The sequence below is a fragment of the Populus trichocarpa genome, chromosome 13, assembly GCF_000002775.5.
Source record: "Populus trichocarpa isolate Nisqually-1 chromosome 13, P.trichocarpa_v4.1, whole genome shotgun sequence".
Classification (NCBI taxonomy): Eukaryota; Viridiplantae; Streptophyta; class Magnoliopsida; order Malpighiales; family Salicaceae; genus Populus; species Populus trichocarpa.
The window spans coordinates 5,418,169-5,440,885 of NC_037297.2; the positions used below are offsets into that span (position 1 = coordinate 5,418,169).

General features: G+C 32.1%; 2 protein-coding genes across 8 annotated transcripts; both read left to right on the plus strand.

Moving 5' to 3' along the window:
- The first annotated feature begins 717 nt into the window (after positions 1–717).
- LOC7482396 (kinesin-like protein KIN-6) lies at positions 718–12,040 on the plus strand. 4 transcript variants are annotated; one of them, XM_024583302.2, is made up of 23 exons: positions 718–1,317; positions 1,412–1,611; positions 1,827–1,950; positions 2,058–2,152; positions 2,774–2,897; positions 3,380–3,445; positions 3,639–3,701; positions 3,896–3,946; positions 4,150–4,232; positions 4,367–4,475; positions 5,269–5,317; positions 5,416–5,567; positions 5,727–5,894; positions 6,081–6,137; positions 6,233–6,301; positions 6,445–6,573; positions 9,315–9,440; positions 9,582–9,707; positions 9,845–9,970; positions 10,629–10,712; positions 10,846–10,973; positions 11,088–11,163; positions 11,504–12,040. In XM_024583302.2, exons 1-23 carry the CDS (start codon positions 790–792, stop codon positions 11,624–11,626), a joined length of 2,856 nt encoding a protein of 951 aa, XP_024439070.1. In that variant the 5' UTR covers positions 718–789; the 3' UTR covers positions 11,627–12,040. The 4 variants fall into 4 exon arrangements, with proteins under 4 accessions (XP_024439070.1, XP_024439071.1, XP_052302215.1 ...); XM_024583303.2 differs by having other exon boundaries at positions 11,528–12,040; XM_052446255.1 differs by lacking the exon at positions 9,582–9,707.
- A 5,254-nt stretch (positions 12,041–17,294) lies between these two features.
- Positions 17,295–22,526, plus strand: LOC7493854 (uncharacterized). 4 transcript variants are annotated; one of them, XM_006375868.3, is made up of 7 exons: positions 17,297–17,613; positions 17,748–17,811; positions 19,255–19,353; positions 20,107–20,283; positions 20,511–20,609; positions 20,711–20,953; positions 21,809–22,526. In XM_006375868.3, exons 3-7 carry the CDS (start codon positions 19,285–19,287, stop codon positions 22,256–22,258), a joined length of 1,038 nt encoding a protein of 345 aa, XP_006375930.1. In that variant the 5' UTR covers positions 17,297–17,613; positions 17,748–17,811; positions 19,255–19,284; the 3' UTR covers positions 22,259–22,526. The 4 variants fall into 4 exon arrangements, with proteins under 4 accessions (XP_006375929.1, XP_006375930.1, XP_002319206.1 ...); XM_002319170.4 differs by lacking the exon at positions 17,748–17,811; XM_052446518.1 differs by lacking the exon at positions 17,297–17,613 and having other exon boundaries at positions 17,718–17,811.
- The last annotated feature ends 191 nt before the right edge of the window (positions 22,527–22,717 follow it).

A 22,717-nucleotide genomic window follows, 5' to 3' on the forward strand; every position in this document is an offset into this window, starting at 1 on the left:
AAATGATTTAAAATTATAAAATAATATTAATTTAAAGAAAAAGTATGATTTAATAAAATGAACGTCAACTGAATAATTAACCAATTATTTAGTAAAAGTGTTGACATTATGGTCTGCAATAAATGAAATGAATACAGCTCCAAGGATTCTCCTTTAAAATTTATATATTGCAATAATTGCCTTAAATTGATGCCATTAATATGTAAATTAGACTTACAATATGAAAAGAAACTCATAGAGAATGCAATTACGGATGCAAGATTTGTTTGAAAATGTGATAACAGATATTTTTTAAAATATTTTTTATTTTAAAATATATTTAAATAATATATTTTTTTATAAAATTATTTTTAACATCAGTATATCAAAATGATTTAAAAATATAAAAAATATTAATTTAAAGCAAAATTAATTTTAAATTATTTTAAAAGCTCTTTTGAAACACAAAAATAAATAAGCCCGTAGAGGATATTTGAGAATGTAGAAGGCTGATAGCAGTTGCTTTTTAAAATAATTTTTACTGGAAAATGTATTAATTTTTTTTTAATATTAGTACATCAAAATAATCTAAGATCATAAAATAAATAATTTAAAGTAATATTTTTTAAAATTAAAAATATCTTTTGAAAAAAAAAACAAATTTTTTTTTTTAAATTTTGGTACACATCGATATAATTTATAGATTTTTAAAATGAGTGAAAAGGTTTACTCATTGTTTTTGTTTCCGCCTAACTTGCGAGTTCAAAGTTTTGAACTCAGGAACAGAGTGGGAAAGAGGAGAGAGAAGAAATGGAGGCGAAAAGTCCATCTGAATGTCCAAACACAGTCACCGTCCGGCGAAACCCTCACAGAAGAGCGAGGCCTACACCTTCTGCTTCCATAAACCCTAATCCCAATGCTCAAAATCCAAATATGAAAAGAGAAATCTCTTCATTCCCAATTCAAGACATTCTTGCAATGGAAATCCCTCAAAAGAACCCACCAGAACCACCAGCACCTGCTACCTCAGAAGACCTTAAAGTTTATCTTAGAATTCGACCCATTGTTACGCTTAAGCCAAACACCAAAGATCAAAAAATTTTTAGGCAAAGACAGAAAAACGCTTGGCCTCAAAACCCTTCATCCAAAAACAATAGTGCGAACGTAAAGAAAAACAACACCACCACCACCACTAGTAGTAGTAATGAGGTTTGTATAGATGTCAATGATTCTCATTCGGTTACTCTATCACCACCTGCATCCTTACAAGACTCTAAAAGAATTAAATCCGAGGTTTATGAAGGATTTTCTCATGTTTTTGCCTCCGATTCCACTCAGGTAACCCTTCTCTACCCAGAATCTTCAGTATTCACGTAAAAATTGAATAATTTCATTTTGCGGGTTTGGGGTTAATTTTGAGTTGTGTGTGTAGAATGAGGTGTTTGAGAAGATGGTGAAGCCATTAGTGGATGATTTTCTTAATGGAAAAAGTGGACTGTTAGCTGCATTAGGTCCAAGTGGTTCAGGGAAGACTCATACAGTTTTTGGGACTCCTAGGGAGCCTGGGATGGTTCATCTAGCACTAAAACAGATTTTTAAGGAGGCTCAGCAATGTGGTTCTAAGTTGACAAGGTAATTGGTTGTGTTTCATTTTTGCCGATTCTTTCACTACTCAAGTTGGATATTATTTGAGGATTTCTCGATTTTGTTTAAGGTAATTGCATTGTTATGTATGATTGTTATTAATGAGAATGAATTTATTGTAAGAGATTAACATTTAGAGGGGTCTAAGAAATGTTGAGGTCCTTTTTTTTTTATTTACTCATTGTTACAAGGTGTAATTTCAGGGAATTCAAAGTATCTGTTTTTGAAATATATTCAGATCGAGGTAAGGGAGAGAAAATCTCTGACTTATCCCCAGATGGAGGTGATTTGTCTATGCAGCAGGCTACCATTAAAGGTCTCCAAGAGGTTGATGACTTTTCTTTTTTAATCTGTCATTAGTGTTTTATTTTTGTTGTCTATGTGCACAGTGCCTTCTAATGTTGACATCTGTGTAAATTGATTGGTGCAAACAGGTTGCCATTTCTAGTGCTGCACAGGCAGAATCCTTGATAGCTTGTGCAATGTTGAAACGCACAACAGCCATGACCAATACGAATAGCCAATCAAGGTGCATTGCAACCAAACTTTGCTTTTCTTCATGGAATTTTATAGATAGATAGAAAGAAATTCTGGATTGAGTTTTTGTGAGTGCTTTAGGGATAGGAGTGTCAAGAGTTTGGGTTAATGGATGAGCCTTGTCCATTCCTTGGTGTTTCACGCTAGAACAATGGAGTGGGAACTTCTTTGAAATTTGCAATTAATGTAGGATGTTAATAAACATGTTACTAATGTCAATTTGTAGAGTAAAAATAATTTAGTGCTGATCACATGTCCCATTGCTTTTACATCTACAATTTATTAGAGTTTAGTCCATCATGATAGATAATCTATTTATAGATTTCCATTTAATCATGCACCTGTCTATCTATGGAAGATAGGCATATTTTCTCCTATATTACAGATCTTTATACATATACATATACATACATACATACATACATATATATATATATATATGTATGTATGTATGTATATGTATATGTTATTTTCAGTGACATAGATTACTAGTTTAATGATCAGTAATTTTATTTTAATTTTCTTGCAATGTTGTTAATGAGCTTTGTTGGATTCAATTGTTACAATAAAATTGTACCAACCTTATGATTTTCCTCTTGTAACATACTTGCAGCCGGTCACAGTGTATCATTAACATCCACAGTTTTGTCAGAGATCCAGATGTTGAACCAAACAATGCTGTCCTTACCATTGTTGATCTCGCTGGAGCAGAGCGCGAAAAGAGAACTGGCAATCAGGTTTTGCAATTCTACAAATCTTCCTTTAGTATGATTGCACTATCAGTTGATAGTTTTATAATACATGCAGCTTTAGTTTTGAAACACACAATGGGTTATTATCAGATGACATATTGATTTTCTTTCTTTCTTTCCTTTATTTTATAAGGAATTTTGATTTTTTGGGCCGATGTTGAACTTCTTTAGGGGTTTCTAACTTGTCAAAGTATCACATCCCAGGAGTTTCTAACTTCTTTAATAATCCAACTGTTGAAATTTCAGGTGATGATTTATATTTACTGGAAGTTAGAAAACCGTTGCAATGTTACATTTTTTATGGAGATATAAGCATGATTGGAAAACATAAATTATGATTGTACCAGTTGTATTCAAATGAGTTCATTTGAGATTCCTGATCTCAGTGTGATGTGCAACATTGACAATCGCAGAGTGGTTCTGACATATATATTTGTAACACTTAAACTTTGCTTTATCATTTGCAGGGGTCAAGATTGATCGAAAGTAATTTCATCAATAATACATCAATGGTTTTTGGCCTATGTCTTAGAGTACGTGATTCAAGTCCTTTTTTGGATTTCCAAGGCATCTGTACAGTGCTCATTTTTTATGCAATGTCTTGACGCCTTAAGAGTTTTTAATTATGTCAACCTGCACAAACAATCCAAGAACATCTATTTCCTTTGTCAGTGTGCTCTTTCTCTCCATGCATGTTATCATGTGCTATTATTCTTTTTGTCTCAGTCACTATTGGAGCACCAGAGTAATCCCAAGAAACCATTAAAGATGCACTTCAAGAACTCCATGGTAAAGCCTCCTATCAATGAATATCTTGGTTATCCTCATTAATCCTGTTTCCCGTGATGGTTGAACTTATTTTTATTTGTATTTCCATTGCCTCTGAATTATTGGCAGCACTGTCTCTAAAGATATCTTAATCTGTTAACTTAGTTGCTTATGAATTTGCCTATTCTACGCAATTTGACTTCATCTCTCCACAGTTGACTCGGTATCTACGAGATTATCTAGAAGGAAAAAGAAGAATGACTTTGGTATGCAGTTTTCATTCTATCATTGGTTCCCTGAAGCTAAATTATTATATCCCAGATAAAACTCCTCTTTTTTATATGAATCATTTATATATATATATATATAGCATCAAATAAAGTTGCATCTCATATTCTCATTTCTTCAATTATCTTCTCCAAAAAAATAAAAATCTCATGCCTTTTCGTTCTTTGTTGTACTTTTGTAGATATTAACAGTAAAACCAGGAGAACATGACTATTCCGATACATCCTACTTATTAAGACAAGCTTCTCCTTTTATGAAAATCAAGTAATCTTTTTTTTTGCAGCTGTCTCATTCAAATTTAAGTTTCTGTTTAACTTATTTTTTTTCATATATCTCATTCAAGTTTCAAGTTTTTTTTATAATTAAATTACTTGGTTTTAACATTTGCAATTCATTAGGTTCACTAATGTTGAGGAACCATCTATGTTTCTTAACAAGAGGAACATTGAAATGTTGCCTAGAGTTGAACAGGCAAAAAAAATGAAATGCAGTGGACGGTATGCAAAGGTGGTACTATATTCGTTTTACTTTCATACTCTTTTATCAGTCTTTTCATAATGTTTCATCTTTAATTTAGGAAATGTACTTTAAGTTGTTTTGTATTTTTTGACACTGTAATTAATGATGTTTTCTTGAAAGCTTCATTCCAACAAGAAACATGTTCCCTTAGAAAAAGGATCTATCCTGTGTAGATCATTTCGAATTGTAGATAGAGAATGAGTCAATGATCTTTACAATATCCTTCTTAATATCGGACATTAATTAATTTATGAAGTGTACAACGCATTGGCTGATTGATACAAACTAAGGTTCAAGGTTGTACTTGTTTGTTTAAGAACATAGTTTTAACATCTGGTTGAGTGCTTTGTATTTATGTACATTTGTTGTCCATGGACACATTGCTTAAGCTTAATTCACATGGTCTAGCTTCCAAGTGTCATGAATGTAGTTTCTTAAATCAACAATCTGTTTCTGCATCACCAACTTTTATTCTTGCTAGAGACTCTGTTCTACTATGACTTTCTTTCTTATGTCTAATAAGTTCTAGTATCTAGAGTTGTCTAATGTTAGTAAAGGGAAAAAAACACTATGGGAGTCTATTGCCCATAAAAAATTGAACAACCTGCTCAAAATATGCTCGTATATAAGTCATTCATTATCTTTTCCATGACAGAGTTCCATTCCAAGAACAGAGATGAATTTGAAGTTTATCATATTTTTATGGATTATAATTTGAGACCTGTGGTTTGAGTGAACGTAATTTTCAGTTTTCATTGCAATTGTTGTGGTTTGCTTTCAGACCGAGGAAGGAAAAAGTGTTAGAGACGAACACCCACTCTTGCCAAAAGGTTGTACAAGTCTACCAATATACCTTTTTGAATCTTCATTTATTTGATTGATCTACTTCTTTAATTTTCTCTAGAATGACATGGTTGCTTGGCCACAGTTACCAAAAGAATCTACACATCGGACTCTGTTTGTGCTGCTCTAGTCAAGCCTGACTCTATTGATTTGCCAAGGGAGAGAAACCATCAAGTCATGCAAAATTTTGCGAAAGCTTTATGGAATGTCTTGAAGCAATATAAAGAAAAACTCATGGTAAAGTTATGTTTAGTATCCTGAGCTAAAGTTTCAAGTTTCATTATTTTGCCAAGTTCTTTCTCGAAGTTAACTAAAGATACTTGGCTTTGAATTGGCGATTAAATGTAATTTTAGGTAAACTAACTAGCAATCTGCTCGACGAATGGTTATAACTAGGTGGCAGAAAGGGAAATCCAAGGTCTCAATGAGATTATTGGAAATGAAAAGACAAGATATTTTAAGCTAGAAAAGGAGCTCAAGGATTTTAAATCATACTGTTCTTGCTCCATGGAAAACTCAACGGTGTCCACCTTGGTTAACATAGATACCAAGAGCAAAGCCCTTGTAAGCAAGATAATGCCATTATCTCTTCTTTTCCTTTTTTTTGTTGTTGATATTTAAAGTGCATTGTCTTTTCTTGCTTAGCTGGTGAAATTGCATCACTTTTAGTGAAACACCTGTACAGTCATGCATAATGAAAACGATCAATTTCTGAAACTTTTGCTTTGAATCCTGACACCAAATATTAAGGACCCCAGGTGTCACAATGACTTTGAACCTGGAAATGATCAAGATGTATTTGCTGAGGTTTGTAAACCACTGATTCTCTCCTTCCATGTCCCACTTTGATTTTTTTTACCGTATCTCTGGATTAAAATAATCATTTTCTCTCCACATTGTAGGCACCTGAATGCAATACAACTCAAAAATTTGATGGTACCCCTGGGCATGATCAAAATATAATTTTTGAGGTACATACCCCTATTCATTTTTTTTCCATTCTACTATCAACTATATCCCTACTTAAATTAGGGTATTTACACTGTTCATTGAGATGTTATGTGTGCATTTATGCTTCATGAAAGCAATTACTATGTGAGTCATTTGTATTCAGATAGAGGAGAGTGCTCATTTTCTGAACCTTAAGGCATCTGAATGCGATGGTTCTCCAAGAAAAGATCGAGAGGCAACTCCTAAAAAATGTGACTCCACCCCAATACAGGATCAAAATGTAATTTATGAGGTATATAGCTCTATATATTTTTTATCCTATGATCATCTATATCACTTTTATATTAGGAAATGTCAGACTGTTAACTGAGATATTAAATGTGCCTTTATGCTTAAATAAAAGAATTACTATTTGTTGGTTTTCTTAGATTGAAATAACTGAAAAAAGAAGAAAAGGGTGAAGAAAAGAAAAGATGAAAGAAGGGGAAAGAGATATGAAAGGAAGATAAATTTACTTTTGTAGTATTTTTAGAGATTGCCCTATAATTTACTTTTGTAGTATTTTTAGAGATTGGATTTCATTTGGAATTTAATTCCTAACACTCAAAAGGATTCCGAACATGAGATTTCATTAAAAACTCATAATTGAATTCATTTTAGAGAATTCCAAACATGTTGTTAGTGAAATAGGCCTCACTCATAAAATGTCACATTCATACTAACAAACATTTTTTAGCTAAGAGGATGATAACTTCTGTAACCTTTTTGAGTAGTAGAGTATCTAATAAATACATATTTTAGAGTTCTAGAATCTAATTTTTCCACTGTTTGTCGATGATGTCAAACAAACATACACAACCAAACACTTCAAAAGAAACTATGATAGAGCAAACTCCTTGTAGAAGTTCTACAAGAGATTTAAAATTCATAACTCTCAAGGGCATTCGATTGATAAGATATGTTGCTATAAGAACTACATCACCCCAATTAAATTTTGGAACATTCATTGTGAACATAAGAGATCTTGTAACTTTTAGAAGATGTTGATTCTTCCATTTAGCTATACCATTCTGATGTGGTGTATCTATACAACCTATTTGGTGAACAATATCATGATCATCAAGATAACTCTGAAAGGTTCCATCCATATATTCTATATCATTATCACTTCTTAAGACTTGTACTTTAGTATTAAATTGTGTGCACGCCATCTTATAAAGTTTCTAGAAATATGAGTACTTGTCACTTTTATTATGCATAAAGTAAGCTCAAGTGGTGCAACTGTAACAATTAATGAAGGTGACAAACCATCGAAAACCAAACAAGAAAACAATTTTATTAGGACCTCAAACATCATAATAAATAGTCGCAAAAGTTGTAATGCTTCTTTTATTAATAAGTGAATAAGCAGCACATATGTGTTTTGCAAATTCACTACATCACATAATAAGTTCTTCACATTACACTGTTTGGACAGAGTTGGAAGGATTCTATTTAAGGCTACAAAAGAAGGATGCCCTAAACGATTATGCCACTGATATAATTGTTGTTAAGCGGTCATCGAAGAATCAAGTTTCAGAGTATGTTCAACTATGCTTGTCTCAACCAGATTAATAAAATCCATATTCGGTAGATACATGCCATCTTCCACTTTAACATGGTCAATCTCCTTCCTCATCTTTAAGTCCTTAAACACACAATAATTTGAAAAGAATGAGACTTCATAATTTAATTATTTTGTTATTTTACTAATAGATAACAAATTATTAGAAAAATAGGAAACATGAAGAACTGAAGACAAGGATAAGATAGGAGTGCATTGAACTAATCCTTTCCTAGAAACAGAACATAGAGAACCATTATGAACTTTATCTTTACTTGAAGAAGGAAAGTAAGATAAAAAAATGTTTGGAAGATCCAGTCATTTGATCATTTGCTCCTGAATCTATAACCTATGGATCAAAATCAACTATGGTGGAAGTATTCCTAGCTATGACATTTATACTTGTATGAGCAAATTTGGATGAAGAAATGGAGGGTGGTTCAAGCTTGGCCATTAAATGTCTAAGGGTTCGCAACTCCTCATAAAAAGTGGAAGAACTTGAGTATCCACTTGAAGCTGGAATTTCAGTCACCTATGACATGTGAGTTTATGATTAGGTAGGTCCAACCTTTTTTCCTCTACGTCCCTGGTAGGATGTCCATGAAGCTTCCAACAGGTTTCTCTAGTGTGTTTAGCATGCCCACAACAATCACATTTTAATTGCTCTTTGTTCGATACTCATTGATCACTAAATTGAGTTTGTCCTTTGCTATCCCATTGAGAAGAGTCGACAACTATGGTTAATCTTTATGGAATTTCAAGCTGTAACATAACATTCCTTCTACCCTTTTTAATTTGAACATGTGAGAATGTTTACCTTAATGAAAAAATAGGATCCTTACCAAGAACATGAACCCTAATTTGATCATACTTCATATTGAGTCCAACAAGGAAGTCATAAACTCATTATTTATCGACTAACTTCTGAAATTTAGTTGCATCATTTGGACAATCAACAAGAGACCGCCTAACTTTTGCTAATCCTTAAAATCCAAGGCAAACAAGCTGAGAATATCCTAAAAAATCCCCAAATATCTTGATCAAACGGTCCCTAAAAATTGAAGTACTCAAAAAATCAATTTTGACCTTTTTATCAAACTATCTCTCTACAAATTAGCAAAGCAAATGACATCAATTTTTGTTGAAACCATGGTGCTTTTGTTGGTGGATAAAAGAACTTTTAAATTAGTGTTCTTAGTGCTCTGATACCATTTGGTTTTCTTAGATTGAAAGAATTGAAAATAGAGAAAGAAGAAGAAAGGACGAAGAGAGGAAAAGAAAAAAGAAGAGGAAATAGATAGGAAAAGAAGAGAAATAGAAAATGATAGAAGTTTTGTGCCTTACACTTTTAGACACATACACACTTATTTAGAGTATGTAGGCAATTACATAAATACCCTGACAATATTATATGAGGCTTTTATATTTAGATAAAGGAGAAAGATCATTTTCTAAACCTCAAGGCATTTGAATGTGATGGTTCTCCAAGAAAGGATCAGGGTGCAACTAAAAAATACGATTACACCCTAGGACATGATCAACATGTATTTTCTCAGGTAAATAGACATGTTGCTTTTTTATCTAATGTTTCTATTCCATTTTAGATTGAGAATTGCAATTTTGTGTACTGAGATATTATATATGCATTATGCTTCAAGAAATCAATTAATCAATTAATCTTTCACTTCTATATTCAGATAAAGGAGAAAGATCATTTTCTAAACCTCAAGGCATCTGAATGCAATGGTTCTCCAAGAAAGGATCAATGTGCAACTAAAAAATGCGATTACACCTTAGGACATGATCAAAATGTATTTTTTCAGGTAAATAGACCTGTTGATTTTTTATCTAATGTTGTTTGTATTTCCATTTTAGATTGAGAATTGCAATTTTGTTTACTGAGATATTAAATATACATTATGCTTCAAGAAAACAATTAATCTTTCCCTTCTATATTCAGATAGAGGAGAAAGATCATTTTCTAAATCTCAAGGCACCTGAATGCAATGGTTCTCCAAAAAAGGATCGAGGTGCAACTAAAAATTGCGATTACACCACAGGAAATGATCAATATGTATTTTCTCAGGTAAATAGACATGTTGATTTTTGATCTAACGTTGTCTCTATTTCTATTTTAGATTAAGAATTGCAATTTTATTTATTGAGATATTATATATGCATTATGCTTCAAGAAAGCAATTAATCTCTAAGGCTTCTGTAATATTATACAGAGGAGAATGTTCATACTTCGAACCTTAAGGCACGTTCTCCAAAACAAGATCATGATGCAACTTCTAGAAAATGTGACTCGATTCTTGGACATGATCAAGATCTATCTTTTCAGCTAAATTGACCTACTGGCTGTTATCCTAATATCATCTCTCTTCCCATTTTAAATTGAGAAACATCATGAAGTTCAATGAAATATTACATATGCATTTATGTTCCAAAAAAAAGCAGTTAGTATACGATGCTTCTGTATTCAGACAGAGAATGTTCATTCTCTATACTTTGCATCTAATTGTGAAGGTTCTCCAAGAAAAGATCAAGATGCAATTCTAAAATGTGACTCCACCCCAGGATAGTACCAAGATGTATTTTCTCAGGCATATAGACCTGCTTATTTTTATCCTAATATCATCTCTATAACTTTTTTAAATTGGGAAATCTCTTTGTTCATTGAGTTATTATTTATGCATTTATGCTCCAAGAAATCAATTAATATATGAGGATTCTGTTTTCAGACGGAGGAGCATGTTCATTCTCTAAATCGTAGGGCATCTGAATGCGATGGTTCTCCGAAAAAGTATCAGGATGTTGTTACTAAGGTACATAGACTGCTAATTGCTAACCTTCTCTCTCTATTTAGTCTTGACTAGATCTACCCGTGCTTCTCTTGGATAATGCAACTACGAATATGTGAGTAATTATTGGTAATTTTCAATTTATTTTTTCTTTCAGAAATCTTTGGATCCATCTGTATCACCCAAAGATGTCGCATCCATTCAAAAGTGCAACCTTGATGTGCCAGAAAGTGAATTACTGTCAGATAGTTCTTGCAAACCATTGAATGTTTTGAAACCAAAAAGGTCAGTTTTCTGTTTTTCCATAATTACACATTCGAAACACTATCCGAGTTTGTTTACGGTTTTCTTGAGGTAAATTAATTTCAGTTTTCACAAGCTCCTCATATATGATTGTAGGAGACTGTTGCCTGCCTCTTCTACATTACTGAGGGATATCCCTTTGGGCATTGAGGATGAATCTGAGAAGCCAAAAGTAAGTGAACTGTCCGTCTCCTCTTACTTTGCTCTTTCCAGAAAAATAGCATGTTCGGATAACCGAAATTCACTTGAAAAGGGTGTGAAATGCAGATGGGTTGACTTGCCTTTGTTGAGATGTACTTGCTTAGAATTCCTTTAAAGAACTAACAGAGCAAGGTTGGCATGCCAGTATTGGCATTGTTGAAAATTCTGAATGTGTGAATCTATGCAAATAATATGTAGTCATGGCCTGGTTCCAATACATACACTAAATGATAGAAGGAATGGATTGGTGAATGAGAATTGAAAGGAGAAAATATCACTTACCTTGACCATTGGTTTAGTGATTCAGATAGATTCCATATCTGTTTGCTATGCAGGGAAATAGAGGTGCGAAGAAATCGGCAGCAGATGAAACAAAAAGAACTCAGGGCAGCATCTCTCTCTTGCGTTTGCTTCAAAGCAATCTTCATGTCTAGCATTAGCTGCTGCATCTAGAAAGATTGCCTTTTGGTCATATTTTTTTTTTTGTTTTGGGTTCCAACAAAAATTAAAGTAAAATAGTTGATTATACAGCAATTTGTATAGAAAATGCAAGTAAATATAAGTTGCTGGAAGAAGGAATGTAAGCTTTTGTTGCGACGTTGAGGCTCTGAGTAACCTTTTGGGTTTGTCTAGTTTCTAATCAAAGAACGAGGGCTTTATAAACAGAATGCTGCATTGTACTAGGCTTGGATTCTTGTTTGTTCATTGCCTTGCGGAAATGTTGTTTGCCGCTGATCTTGAAGTTGTTCATATAGAATGAGTCTCGGATCGTTTGTAATGGAGATGTATGTTAGCTGATTTCTTTCTTGATGGCTGAACTTTGAATGGATGACTTTCGATTTTTATGACCTGATCAAAACAAATCATTACTCTCTCTCCGGTCTTGGTTTCCATTTTAATTTTACCTTAAGGTTTTTTTTTTTTTTTTAGAGTGAATAGAAAGTTGGGTGCCTTAAAACTATAGAGTTTTCTTTTTAAATTAGAAAGTTTACTTTAAAATTAATTGTTAGAATTGTCTATATAAAAATATAGTTTTGACATGGTAGCAATCATAAAAAACAGAAATGAATACTGCAGAAAACTTCTCATCATTCACTCTTATAAACTCATGTCAAAATTCTGCTGTCCTTATTTTAGAGAGAATAATGTGTAATTTTGTTTGTTTTTGTTTGTACTATAAAAATATAAGACAAGAAGTAAACCTGAAAAATAATATTTTAATTACATTATTCGTAGAGGATCGATTCTTGTTTTAATCTACATTATAAAAATCTTAAGTTGTGAGGCGTTTTTAAGTTGCACTTTGCACTTGCATTTTTTTTATAAATTATTATGGATTAAAATAATCAATTTTTTTATATTTTTAATTTGATCATTGAATTTTATTTTTACTTTTAAGTTTAAATTAGTATTTTTTTTTTTGAAAAAAAGATCGAATTGAAAGACAAAGACCCAAATGAAAGAGCAGATAAAATAGATGACGACTTTGAATTTCATTCAAAAAGTTTACTTTGGTCTTTATCCCTTTTAGTTAGATGTTATAGGTTAGAGTGTTGGATGACATATCTATTTTCTAAATTGTGATAGTTAAACTCTTTTTTTTTTCGATTGAAAAAATAAGGGATGGATCCGCCTCTTTAATAGAAAAATAAACAGGGCAGGTGAGCGGGCCTAGCCTGCTACATGTGCGTGGGCTAGGCACTTTGCTGGCCTTTTCTTTTTTCTTTTTTTTTTCTTTGGTTTTTTTTTTGCATCTCAAATTGTTTTTATTGAATTCACTTACTTTTTAATTTTGACATGGTTCTTAAATACTGTTATAAATTTTTATTTTTATTTAAAAAATTGCTCTCAATTATTATATATCTGATATGAAAATAATAATATTAATAATAAATTATTTATAAAAATTTGATTGAAATCGATTGTTTGTTATTAAAATGTTTAAATAGATTTGGAACATGATTTTATCACATTTATGGTTTTTTTTAGCTTTCAATTACACAAAATATGTACATCCTATTTTAATATTTTTTGTTATCTTACTTTAACAATTATATATATAAGAGAAATAATGCTTCTAGTTAAAAACATTGTGTTGACTAAAATAAACAAGATATATGTTGATAGAAAAATTTATCTTTATATAAAAATAGTCAAAATAATTTTATTTAATCATGAGATTTAATGACAATTCCTATGAATTTTCTAAGACCTGAATTTTTATTTTTATGTTTTAAAAAATTTGTGAGATTATATAAATGTAGTATATAACTGCAAAGTTAATCATGTTATGAAGATAATAGATGGCTAAAAATAGTGTTTTGTAACACTAATACACCGGTTATCCCAGTAGCCTCCGTTATCCTAATTATCCCATTGGCTAACCCTATTCCTAAACATGCTTCATATGAAAAAAAAAAATACCTAAAACTTTAAGTGTTATAAACTTAAATATGAAGTATAACATGACAAATTCTCTAAGAATCCTAATGATGATGGTGACAGTAAAATAAGGCTCACAAGAACTTGTTTTATTTACAACAAATTAGGATACCACATTAACTTGTTTTATTTACAACAAATTAGGATACCACATTGAGGACTGCCATCATTGTAAAGGAAAAAAAATGCTCAAATCAACATGATCGAGAATGTTGATGAGGAAATTATCGAGTTTACTAAATTTATATCAGAAGTTAACTTGATGGACAACCATATATAATGATGGGTTGATATTGGAACCACATGTCATATATGTTTTGACAAGAATAGTTTTTTTAGTATGTAGCAATTGCTGATAGAGAATAATTGTTCATGGAAACGTTTTTTGTATGAGAAAAATCCCAAACCTTGGAAAGACGGTGCTGAGGATGAAATCTAGGAAAGAGCTGACTCTAAACAATGTGATTCATGCTTCTAATATTCAAAATAATATGGTTTTTGGCTCATTGTTGAGTAAGAACAAGTTTATAATAGTTTTTAAGCCCGATAAATTTATCCTTACTAGGAATGAGATATTTGTGGATAAAGGGGTATTTAAGTGATGGATAATTTAAGCTCAATGTTATGACTCTTGTATATAAAAAAAAACAATGATCAATAAATCTTTTCCCTTTATTTAAATGGTTGAGTCTTTTGATCTATTCACATTAATATCTATGATTTAAAGTTTGTATAAACTAGAGGTGGTAACAAGTATTTTATTATTTTTATTGATGATTGCACAAGATTTTGTTATGTTTATCTGTTAATAAACAAATACAAAGCCCTAGAAATGTTCAAACATTTTAAAAACAAGGTTAAAAATAAACTTAGTAGTAATATCAATATGATAAGAAGGGATAAAGATGAGGGAGTATAATTCATCTTTTGATGAATTTTATTCTGACAATGGTATGATCTATGATCAAACCATGTCTCTTTATTCACCATGACAAAATAATATTACTGAATGTAAGAACCAAAAATTAAAAGAAATGATTATGTTATGTTGATAAGTTCAAAATTACCTTGGAACTTGTTGCAGAAGGCTATTTTATCAACAAATTATATTATACATAAAATATCTCACAAAAAATTAAACAAGACATTGTATGAGTTATATAATGGTCAAAGACCATCCTATAAATACATATAAGTGTAAGGTGTTTAGACAAAGTTACAATTCCTTTATCATAGCTTTAGACAAAGTGGGAAAAGAAGTAAAATGGCTTCTAAACTTTTTCTTAAAGGATATTCCAAGTTGGCCAAAATATATATTGGTAATTTGTATACATTACGTTATCCAATTTGCAATTGATGGGGCATACAATAATAAATAGCAATAAGTCTTGACATGTTCATTGAAGACACTATATTGTAAGATATTTACTCTTAATGAGATTATCTCTATTGACTATCTGATGTTAAAGGATAACATTACAAATTTTCTTATAAAAAGCTTAACAAGAGATCAAATTGATAAATAATCAAAGGGGATGGGATTAAAGTCTATTTTCAAAGAATTACCATGAAAGCAACCAAACCTAGTTGACAAGAGCTAAATCCATGTTCAAATGGATAACAAAATTGTATGTCAATTCAATAGTAATATTCTTACCCATTTCTATGATGAAAAGTGTTATCTGCAACAAAAAAACATAGATAACTAAGCTTTTAATGATTCTTATAGCTTGAAAAATTCAAGTGAGGGTATTGTATGATACATTTTATAAGAATCACCAATGTGAGTGTTAAATGAGGTTACTTCTATGAGAATTGAAAATGTTAAATTTTCTAAAATACTCTCCAAAACCAGGACATGTTCAAGGCTAAAATGAACACAATTGTGAGAACCAAAATTGTAAGAAAAGAAAATGTGTGATCTGTATAATCTGGGTTCGTACAAAAAACTGAATAGTTCAAGATATCATGTTCATTAGTTAGCTAAGTGAATCATATAGTTTTCATCAGGAAAGGTTCAGGGCCAAAAGCTATCTCACCCAATGCATTGATTTTTTGTTATTACTCTTTATATCCGTGTTGACTTTGTATTTTATTCTAATCAAATAATTTTCATTCATGTGGAGATTATTGGAGTGAATGGAAAGTTGTGTTTGTTAAAACTCTTAAACCAAGAGTTATGTCTGTTAAAAATCTATTTGAAATAGAGTCGTGTCTTTTTAAATTAAAAAATTGTGTCTTCTTGTTTTAAAAGTTTTTTTTTTAAAATTAACTATCAGAATTGTCTATATAAAAAGATAGTCTTGATAAGGTTTTGAATAATCAACAAAAACAAAATGAATAATGCCATAAACTTTTGCTCTTTCAAAAACTTTTTTCTTTTACAAACTCTCTTGTCAATGTTCTTATACCTCTTTTTTAAAGAGAGTAATGTATAAATTTTGGTCCGCTATTTGTTTTTATTTATGCTACCAAGAATAAGAGATTGAGTAAGTTTAAAATATGATTTGAAATTACATTGCTAGCACTGGGACAAACAATTGATTATTGTCTTAATTTACATCAAATTTATATTTTATCAACAAATATTGTAAATTGATTTTATTTTATATTGATTTATATGCATATTTTATGTTTTATAGAAACCAAATAAAAAGGATAACTTTAGATATATCAAAAGTTTAACTTATATGTTGATTTTTCATGACATAAATGTACTTGGATAATATACTTCCTCACCCGACAACCTTACCATAAAAAAAAAACATCTATTAAAACTAAAAAAAAAATTGATCTTGCTTTCATTTGTAAGCTTTTATCAAAATTTCTTTTTAGACTAATGTTTTTTCATTTTTTTTATGAGATATAAAAAATCAAAAGAATTTTTCTAGTGATTGATATGATCATCTTACCTTTTAACTTCTCTAGGATAAGATATTGGTCAAGTTTATCAAGCTACTAGCTTTAATAGTTGAATTACTAGATAACTGGTTCATGTTATGCTGTGGGTTTGATTTATTATTTTTTTAATATAATTTTTTTTGGTATTACTCATGTTTTTTCTATATATAAAAATAAACTATGTGAGAATTGATTCGATGTGACTCGGTCGTCTTGATGGGTTTAAAGGCAACTTAAATAACCAATAAAAACATAATTTGACTCAAAATTAATATTTAAGATGAGATTTTTTTTAATAAATATTAAGATGATAACATATTAGATTGATTTAGATTAACTCTTCAGGGCCTCCACATATCAAGTCATCATCATGATAACTTCATATAAATAAATTAAAATAAATTAAAAATTTTATTTTTTAATAAACCTAATGTTAAATCAAGTTAATCCAAATAAATTTTCAAAACTATAAAACTATTATAATCTAATAAAAAACAAATTAAATTAAAATTTTTTTATAATAATTTTAATTAAATATATATTTTTCTGTCGACCTTACACAAATTTTTTTTTTTTTTCTGTCGACCTTACACATTATTCAAAGTAGTGGTTGCGGAAGCAGGCGTGGGGAGGTGCATTTTTCTAGCTGCAGATTCTAGACTTGCGGTACTTGATTGTGACTGCTGTATAACTGTTCGGGCACAAACAAAACTGGGCCACGGAAAGCGGATATACCTATTACCCTATTAGCATCCCATCACATGTCAGAAATGAAATTAAAAAAAGAAGGGCCGAAATCTCCTAAAAATCACCCTTCGTTATCCATTCACCGGGCAGGAGAACAGAATGAGGCAAGGAGCCAAATACTCATCATCAACAACCGGTCAATCGAATAAATCCGCTTCCAAAAACTACCTCAAAATGCCAGCTACCTGCCCTTCTTCCTGTTGTGTTTGGTCTCTCAACACTTCTTCTTCTTCTTCTTATAGGCATATCCTTTCTGTTTGTCCAAACCCACTTGCGAGTAACAACAATCTCGGATACTAAAAATCTATCATCCAACGTTGCACCACACAAGGTAACTGTATCTATCCATTTATCCTCTGAATTCAAAGGCTTTTTCCAACTGGGATTTCTTTTCTTTTTTGCCCTTCTAGTGGAAAATCATGTTTTTAATGGCAGAATATAAATGGGGTATATTCATTTGTACAGAAATGAGACTTTTTGTTGCACATAAATAGAAAGAAATGGGGCCATCTTGTTTAACAGCTAAAAGGTAACGAAATTCAAAACCCCAGTTTTTTCTCTTTTGTTTTTCTGTCTGTTTTGATTTGAATATCATATACAAAATTTAATCTTTTTAAAGGGATATTGCTTTTCTGGCTGTGGTGATGGATACGGGTGCTATAGGACTCATGCAAGAAATATCTAATACGATCTTATTAGTTCACCAGGGATTTTCAGAGATACTTATGATTGACTGGTTGATAGTTTTATGTGTCTCTTGTTCTTGATAAGCTTTTGTTTGTGTTAAAGCTAACCAAGAAAAAACAAAAAGAAAAAAAAAGAAAAAAGAAAAAAAAGGAAAGAGGGTATTCATGTTTATGCTATGGAAAGTTTTTTCATTATGCTCCTTACTTACTGATCGGAAACAGAATCAATGGATCGTTGATGGTAAGAAAGTGGACGGAACATTTCAAGACTACTTGGATTTTTTTTGTTGGCTAAGATTGAATCTCTGTCCTTTGTTATGCTTGTGATTTGTTTAACGATTTAGACTTTTGGGATTGAGTTTGAAATTATTGGTGAGTCTTCTTGTTCGAAGGACTTCCTTGCTATACTTGCTTGAAGAATCTGAAACCACAAGGAGGAGCAGAAGAGGTGAAACAAGAAACGATATTTAGAATATGGGAAATGGGGAATTGGTAGTGTTGATAGAGAGACCATTGACTTGAAAAGGGGAGGGAGTAATTGAATTTTGTAGTCCTGGCAGCTGCTATGCTTAGATCATTTCTTTGTCAGCTCTTGACATCTGAATTTATAAAATTAGTTTGTAGGTACCATGCTATCATCTTAAATTCATTATTGAGAATATTGATGGGCACGGAAGTGGATTTTCTAGCTGCATGGAAAATTTTTAGGAAGAAACACCCTTGTACAACATGTGGGGGATATTGAAGATGGGAATTTTGAGAATGGTATTTTGCACCGTTATTTTTGAGATATCATGGCTTGGAGAAGTGGAAGAAGTTCTCTTGATAGCCAGCGTTGTGCACTCATATTTCTTTGATACAGATTTCAACAAAGCAAAACAGTTTGTTTTTCTACCGAAGGATCTGAATTGGTAATGTCTTTAGGAGTCCAATGCCATAAGAATGGTCATTTCTCCATACAAAAGGGACCTTTCACACTCTCTGTTCATAAACACTAAGCATGGGAAAAAGTATTTTTCAGGTGTTCCAAAAGCTGTTCATACCATCCAGTCATTAGGAAGGAAGAAGCCTTATTTAAGCTGTTTAATAGTTGTAGGATCAATTTTCTAGCATTATAGTTTGGCTCAGAATGAAATGGAACAGAACCATCATAAATATGCACGTGCCTTCTTGTTGATCGTTGTGATGTAGTATGTCATTGAAATGTATTTTCCTTTTATGTGGCATATCTACTTTGAATAACTGTTTGATACTCGAATTAATTGATTACTAAATGTTGGTTTCAGCTTGCACAAGCGTCACTAAATTTTGCAAAGATGTCTATCAGAAAGTTGCAAGGAAGCAGTACAGAAAAATCTTTGTCGGAGCAAGAGCAGCTGGCTAAGGTATATATGTAATGCCTAACAGTAGCTTTAAGAACCATTGATATTTTTTACTTCGATAAAAATGAATTTTGAAATTCAGAGGAGAAAGTCTTGTTGCCTAAGGGTGATTTTAATTGGTTCCTATCAAGTGGAATGATGATTCAACAATGAATTTCATCAGATAAGCTATCAATTTTGTAATAGTTTATGCCTGAATTCTTTGCTAATTATACACTTGCTTAACACAAGGGCAGGGGGGTTTGCTTCTAGTTTTCCCTCTTCCATGGTCATTTCTTTTAATCTTTTCTGTATCATGAGAAACGAGTCTTATTATGCATGCTTAGCAGCTAGTAAAAACAAAAGCATGATCCTGCTTTCTCCTACAGTAACTTTTTTGCTTCTTCTCTATGGTTCAATTACCTTCTAACTGGGCCTGGAGCATAGTCTACCAATCATTTGGAGGGCTCTTCTTTTCATTAGATTAGGATTTGGATTTGTCTTCTTCTCAAATTGTCACCCTGGGTTGATCAATTTTAATGCTGGCTCTATTTTGTTTTGCATCCAGCATACTGGAAACTTTAACCAATTTGATTTTAATGATTTTCTTTTGATGCTAAGCTCATCATCAATCAAAATAATTCTTTCCATTCCTAGATTTTTCATGTTGGGTTTTAAATTCTATTTCTCTTTCAAAGCCCCTACTGAGTGATGTATAACTACAGTTGATCAAATCAAATATGTGGGAGGGAACTAACTTTCTTCCTTTTTTTTCAGATCAATGATGTTAGGAAGATTCTAGGTCCTGTAGCTGATAAGCTTCCAGTGCTTTGTTCTGATGCATCAATATCAAGGTATCTCAGAGCAAGGAACTGGAATACAAAGAAGGCAGCCAAGATGTTGAAAAACACATTGAAATGGAGGTTGGAATTCAAGCCTGAGAAGATCCGATGGGTATACGCTTCCAGTACTTTTTGGAATTGAATTTCTTTGACATAGACTGTATGGAAGTCTTTATAAACGAAGTAAAAGAAAAGAAAAGAAAAGAGCTTCCAGACCAATTATCGCTCAAACATATGGATGTCTGGCAATTCCTTACATGGGCATTGTTTGAAACTGGTATAAACTGTGCCCTGTTTCTGTGCAAATTAAGATGATGTTTTTTCCTTTTCATGTTTTAGGAAGATATTGCTAATGAAGCTGAGACTGGAAAAGTCTATAGAGCTAATTATCTTGACAAGAAGGGACGGACTGTTCTTATCTTTAGACCTGGTTTCCAGGTGGATGCCTTAATATGAAAAATTCAGCGTACTATTATTTTTGTTTTGGTTCATTATAGTATCATGCTTTCTGGGACTTAAGACAAATCCTTTTATATCAGAATACAAGCGGCATAAGAGGACAGATCAGACACCTTGTTTACTGTATGGAGAATGCTATAACAACTTTAAATCCAGATCAGGATCAGATGGTATGGCTAATTGATTTCCAAGGGTGGACAATGTCCTGCATATCAGTGAAGGCTGCTCGGGAAACAGCTCACATCCTGCAAAATCATTACCCTGAGAGACTAGGTGTTGGAATCCTCTACAACCCCCCCAAAGTATTTGAATCCTTTTGGACGGTATGCGATGATATACACAATGCTTTATCTTGAGATTTAATATTCCTTAAACCTAAAGTAAATGTGGCTCTTGCTTCATGGTTCCTAATGCTTTCTGCTGTAGGAAGAGATCCTAGCATCTATGCAAATTTCTCATCATCTATCTTCATATTTGCTCTATCATTTTCATTCTCATCATCCAGTCGAGTTGTGGCAATTTCTCTTAATTTAACTTCATATTTACTTTATCCTTTGTATTTGCAACCCATTAAATCTGATGTGTTTGTGGTGTTGCAATGCAAAAACTGAGAGATCTTGGAGCAGTTCAGACTCTTAATTTAACTTCATATTTACTTTATCCTTTGTATTTGCAACCCATTAAATCTGATGTGTTTGTGGTGTTGCAATGCAAAAACTGAGAGATCTTGGAGCAGTTCAGACTTGTAAGAACACATTCAATGTAGAATTTTGTTGGGGAAATTTGTCAAGTTTAGGTGATGAAGTTCTTTCAGACCCACCATCTTTTTTTCCCTTATGCAATAAAGATTTGGACTTCTACTCGAGGGATTAATTTATTTCTAGGGAAGGACATGCACAGAATTATATTTGACCGAATAGGTGAGAACCATAAGAGATGGTTTACTCTAAAAAAAGGGGGAAAAGGTAAGAAAGAATGCTGATTCCCTGCACTCTATTGTTAATATATTCTTTGATAATGGAACAAATGTATGGAACTATGAAACAAATCCTATTAATTTTGTATTTGTCCCTGTTGTTTCAAACCTTGTTCACTTGGTCATTCCCTGTGGCCTTTATAACGTTACTTCTCCCATGCTAAGTGTGATTCCGAAATTTACAAAACTTGCTTTTTTGCAGCTGGTGAAACCATTTATTGAACCCAAAACATACAAGAAAGTGAGTTTTGTCTATTCCAATGGACCACAGAGCCAAAAGCTGATGGAAGAACTCTTTGATATGGATAAGCTGGATTGTGCATTTGGTGGCAGAAACTCAGCTGGGTTTAACTATGAAGCTTATGCCCAATGGATGAGGGAGGATGACAAGAAAAAGTTTGATATGATGAACTGTGGCTCGTCATCACCGCTACCATCCATCATGTCTGAATCACAGAGCTCAGAGACATTGACTCCAAGTGGTATCTCCATGGCTTCTGACGAAGATGACAGTTCATCTGGCGATGAAAAAACCTTAAACTTGGAGAATATTGATGAGAAAACACAAGGTTTGCCACTTAGTGGCGAAGATGTTGCAGTTAGTGAAGCAGTTGACATAGTAAAAGAACTAAAGAAAGGAGAGCTGGCATGATTTTCAAACTTGGGAGAGTGTGGATGAGCACAAGGCTCAGCACTTGGCGTCGATCACACTGTGATGATGAAGCTGAAGTGGAGAAAAGAAGTGAAAATTAGGTGAGCTCGAAGTTGGCACGAGAACAAGGATAGGTTCTGGTTAACATTATTTTTCTTTCAAATTTTGAGCAAGTGGCTTGGCACGCTAACAGCTGCATGATGAAAACCTTGATTGGAAAATTCGTTTTCGTTCTTGTTGAATGTCAAAATAAATCTTTTACAGCCAACTAATTGCTTTGCTTACGTTAATCTTTCCTGCACAGGCTGAGACAGTAGGTATATCCCACTGAATTTACTTTCCGGGGAAATTACAAACTCTATTGCTCTTAAAACGTTCTTGTATATATCTTTTGTTTTACAGTTTCTTGTTCTCAAGATCTCTTTTTGATGAGTTCAGATATGTTGATTGCAACATTCA

Coding starts and splice junctions, on each gene's coding strand:
- LOC7482396 (XM_024583302.2), top strand. CDS start 790: ATGGAGGCGAAAAGTCCATCTGAATGTCCAAACACAGTCACCGTCCGG. Junction 5,318..5,415: donor ACACCCACTCTTGCCAAAAG/GTTGTACAAGTC, acceptor GCTTGGCCACAG/TTACCAAAAGAATCTACACA. Junction 9,441..9,581: donor ATCAACATGTATTTTCTCAG/GTAAATAGACAT, acceptor TTCTATATTCAG/ATAAAGGAGAAAGATCATTT.
- LOC7493854 (XM_006375868.3), top strand. CDS start 19,285: ATGTCTATCAGAAAGTTGCAAGGAAGCAGTACAGAAAAATCTTTGTCG. Junction 19,354..20,106: donor AGCAAGAGCAGCTGGCTAAG/GTATATATGTAA, acceptor CTTTTTTTTCAG/ATCAATGATGTTAGGAAGAT. Junction 20,954..21,808: donor TATTTGAATCCTTTTGGACG/GTATGCGATGAT, acceptor GCTTTTTTGCAG/CTGGTGAAACCATTTATTGA.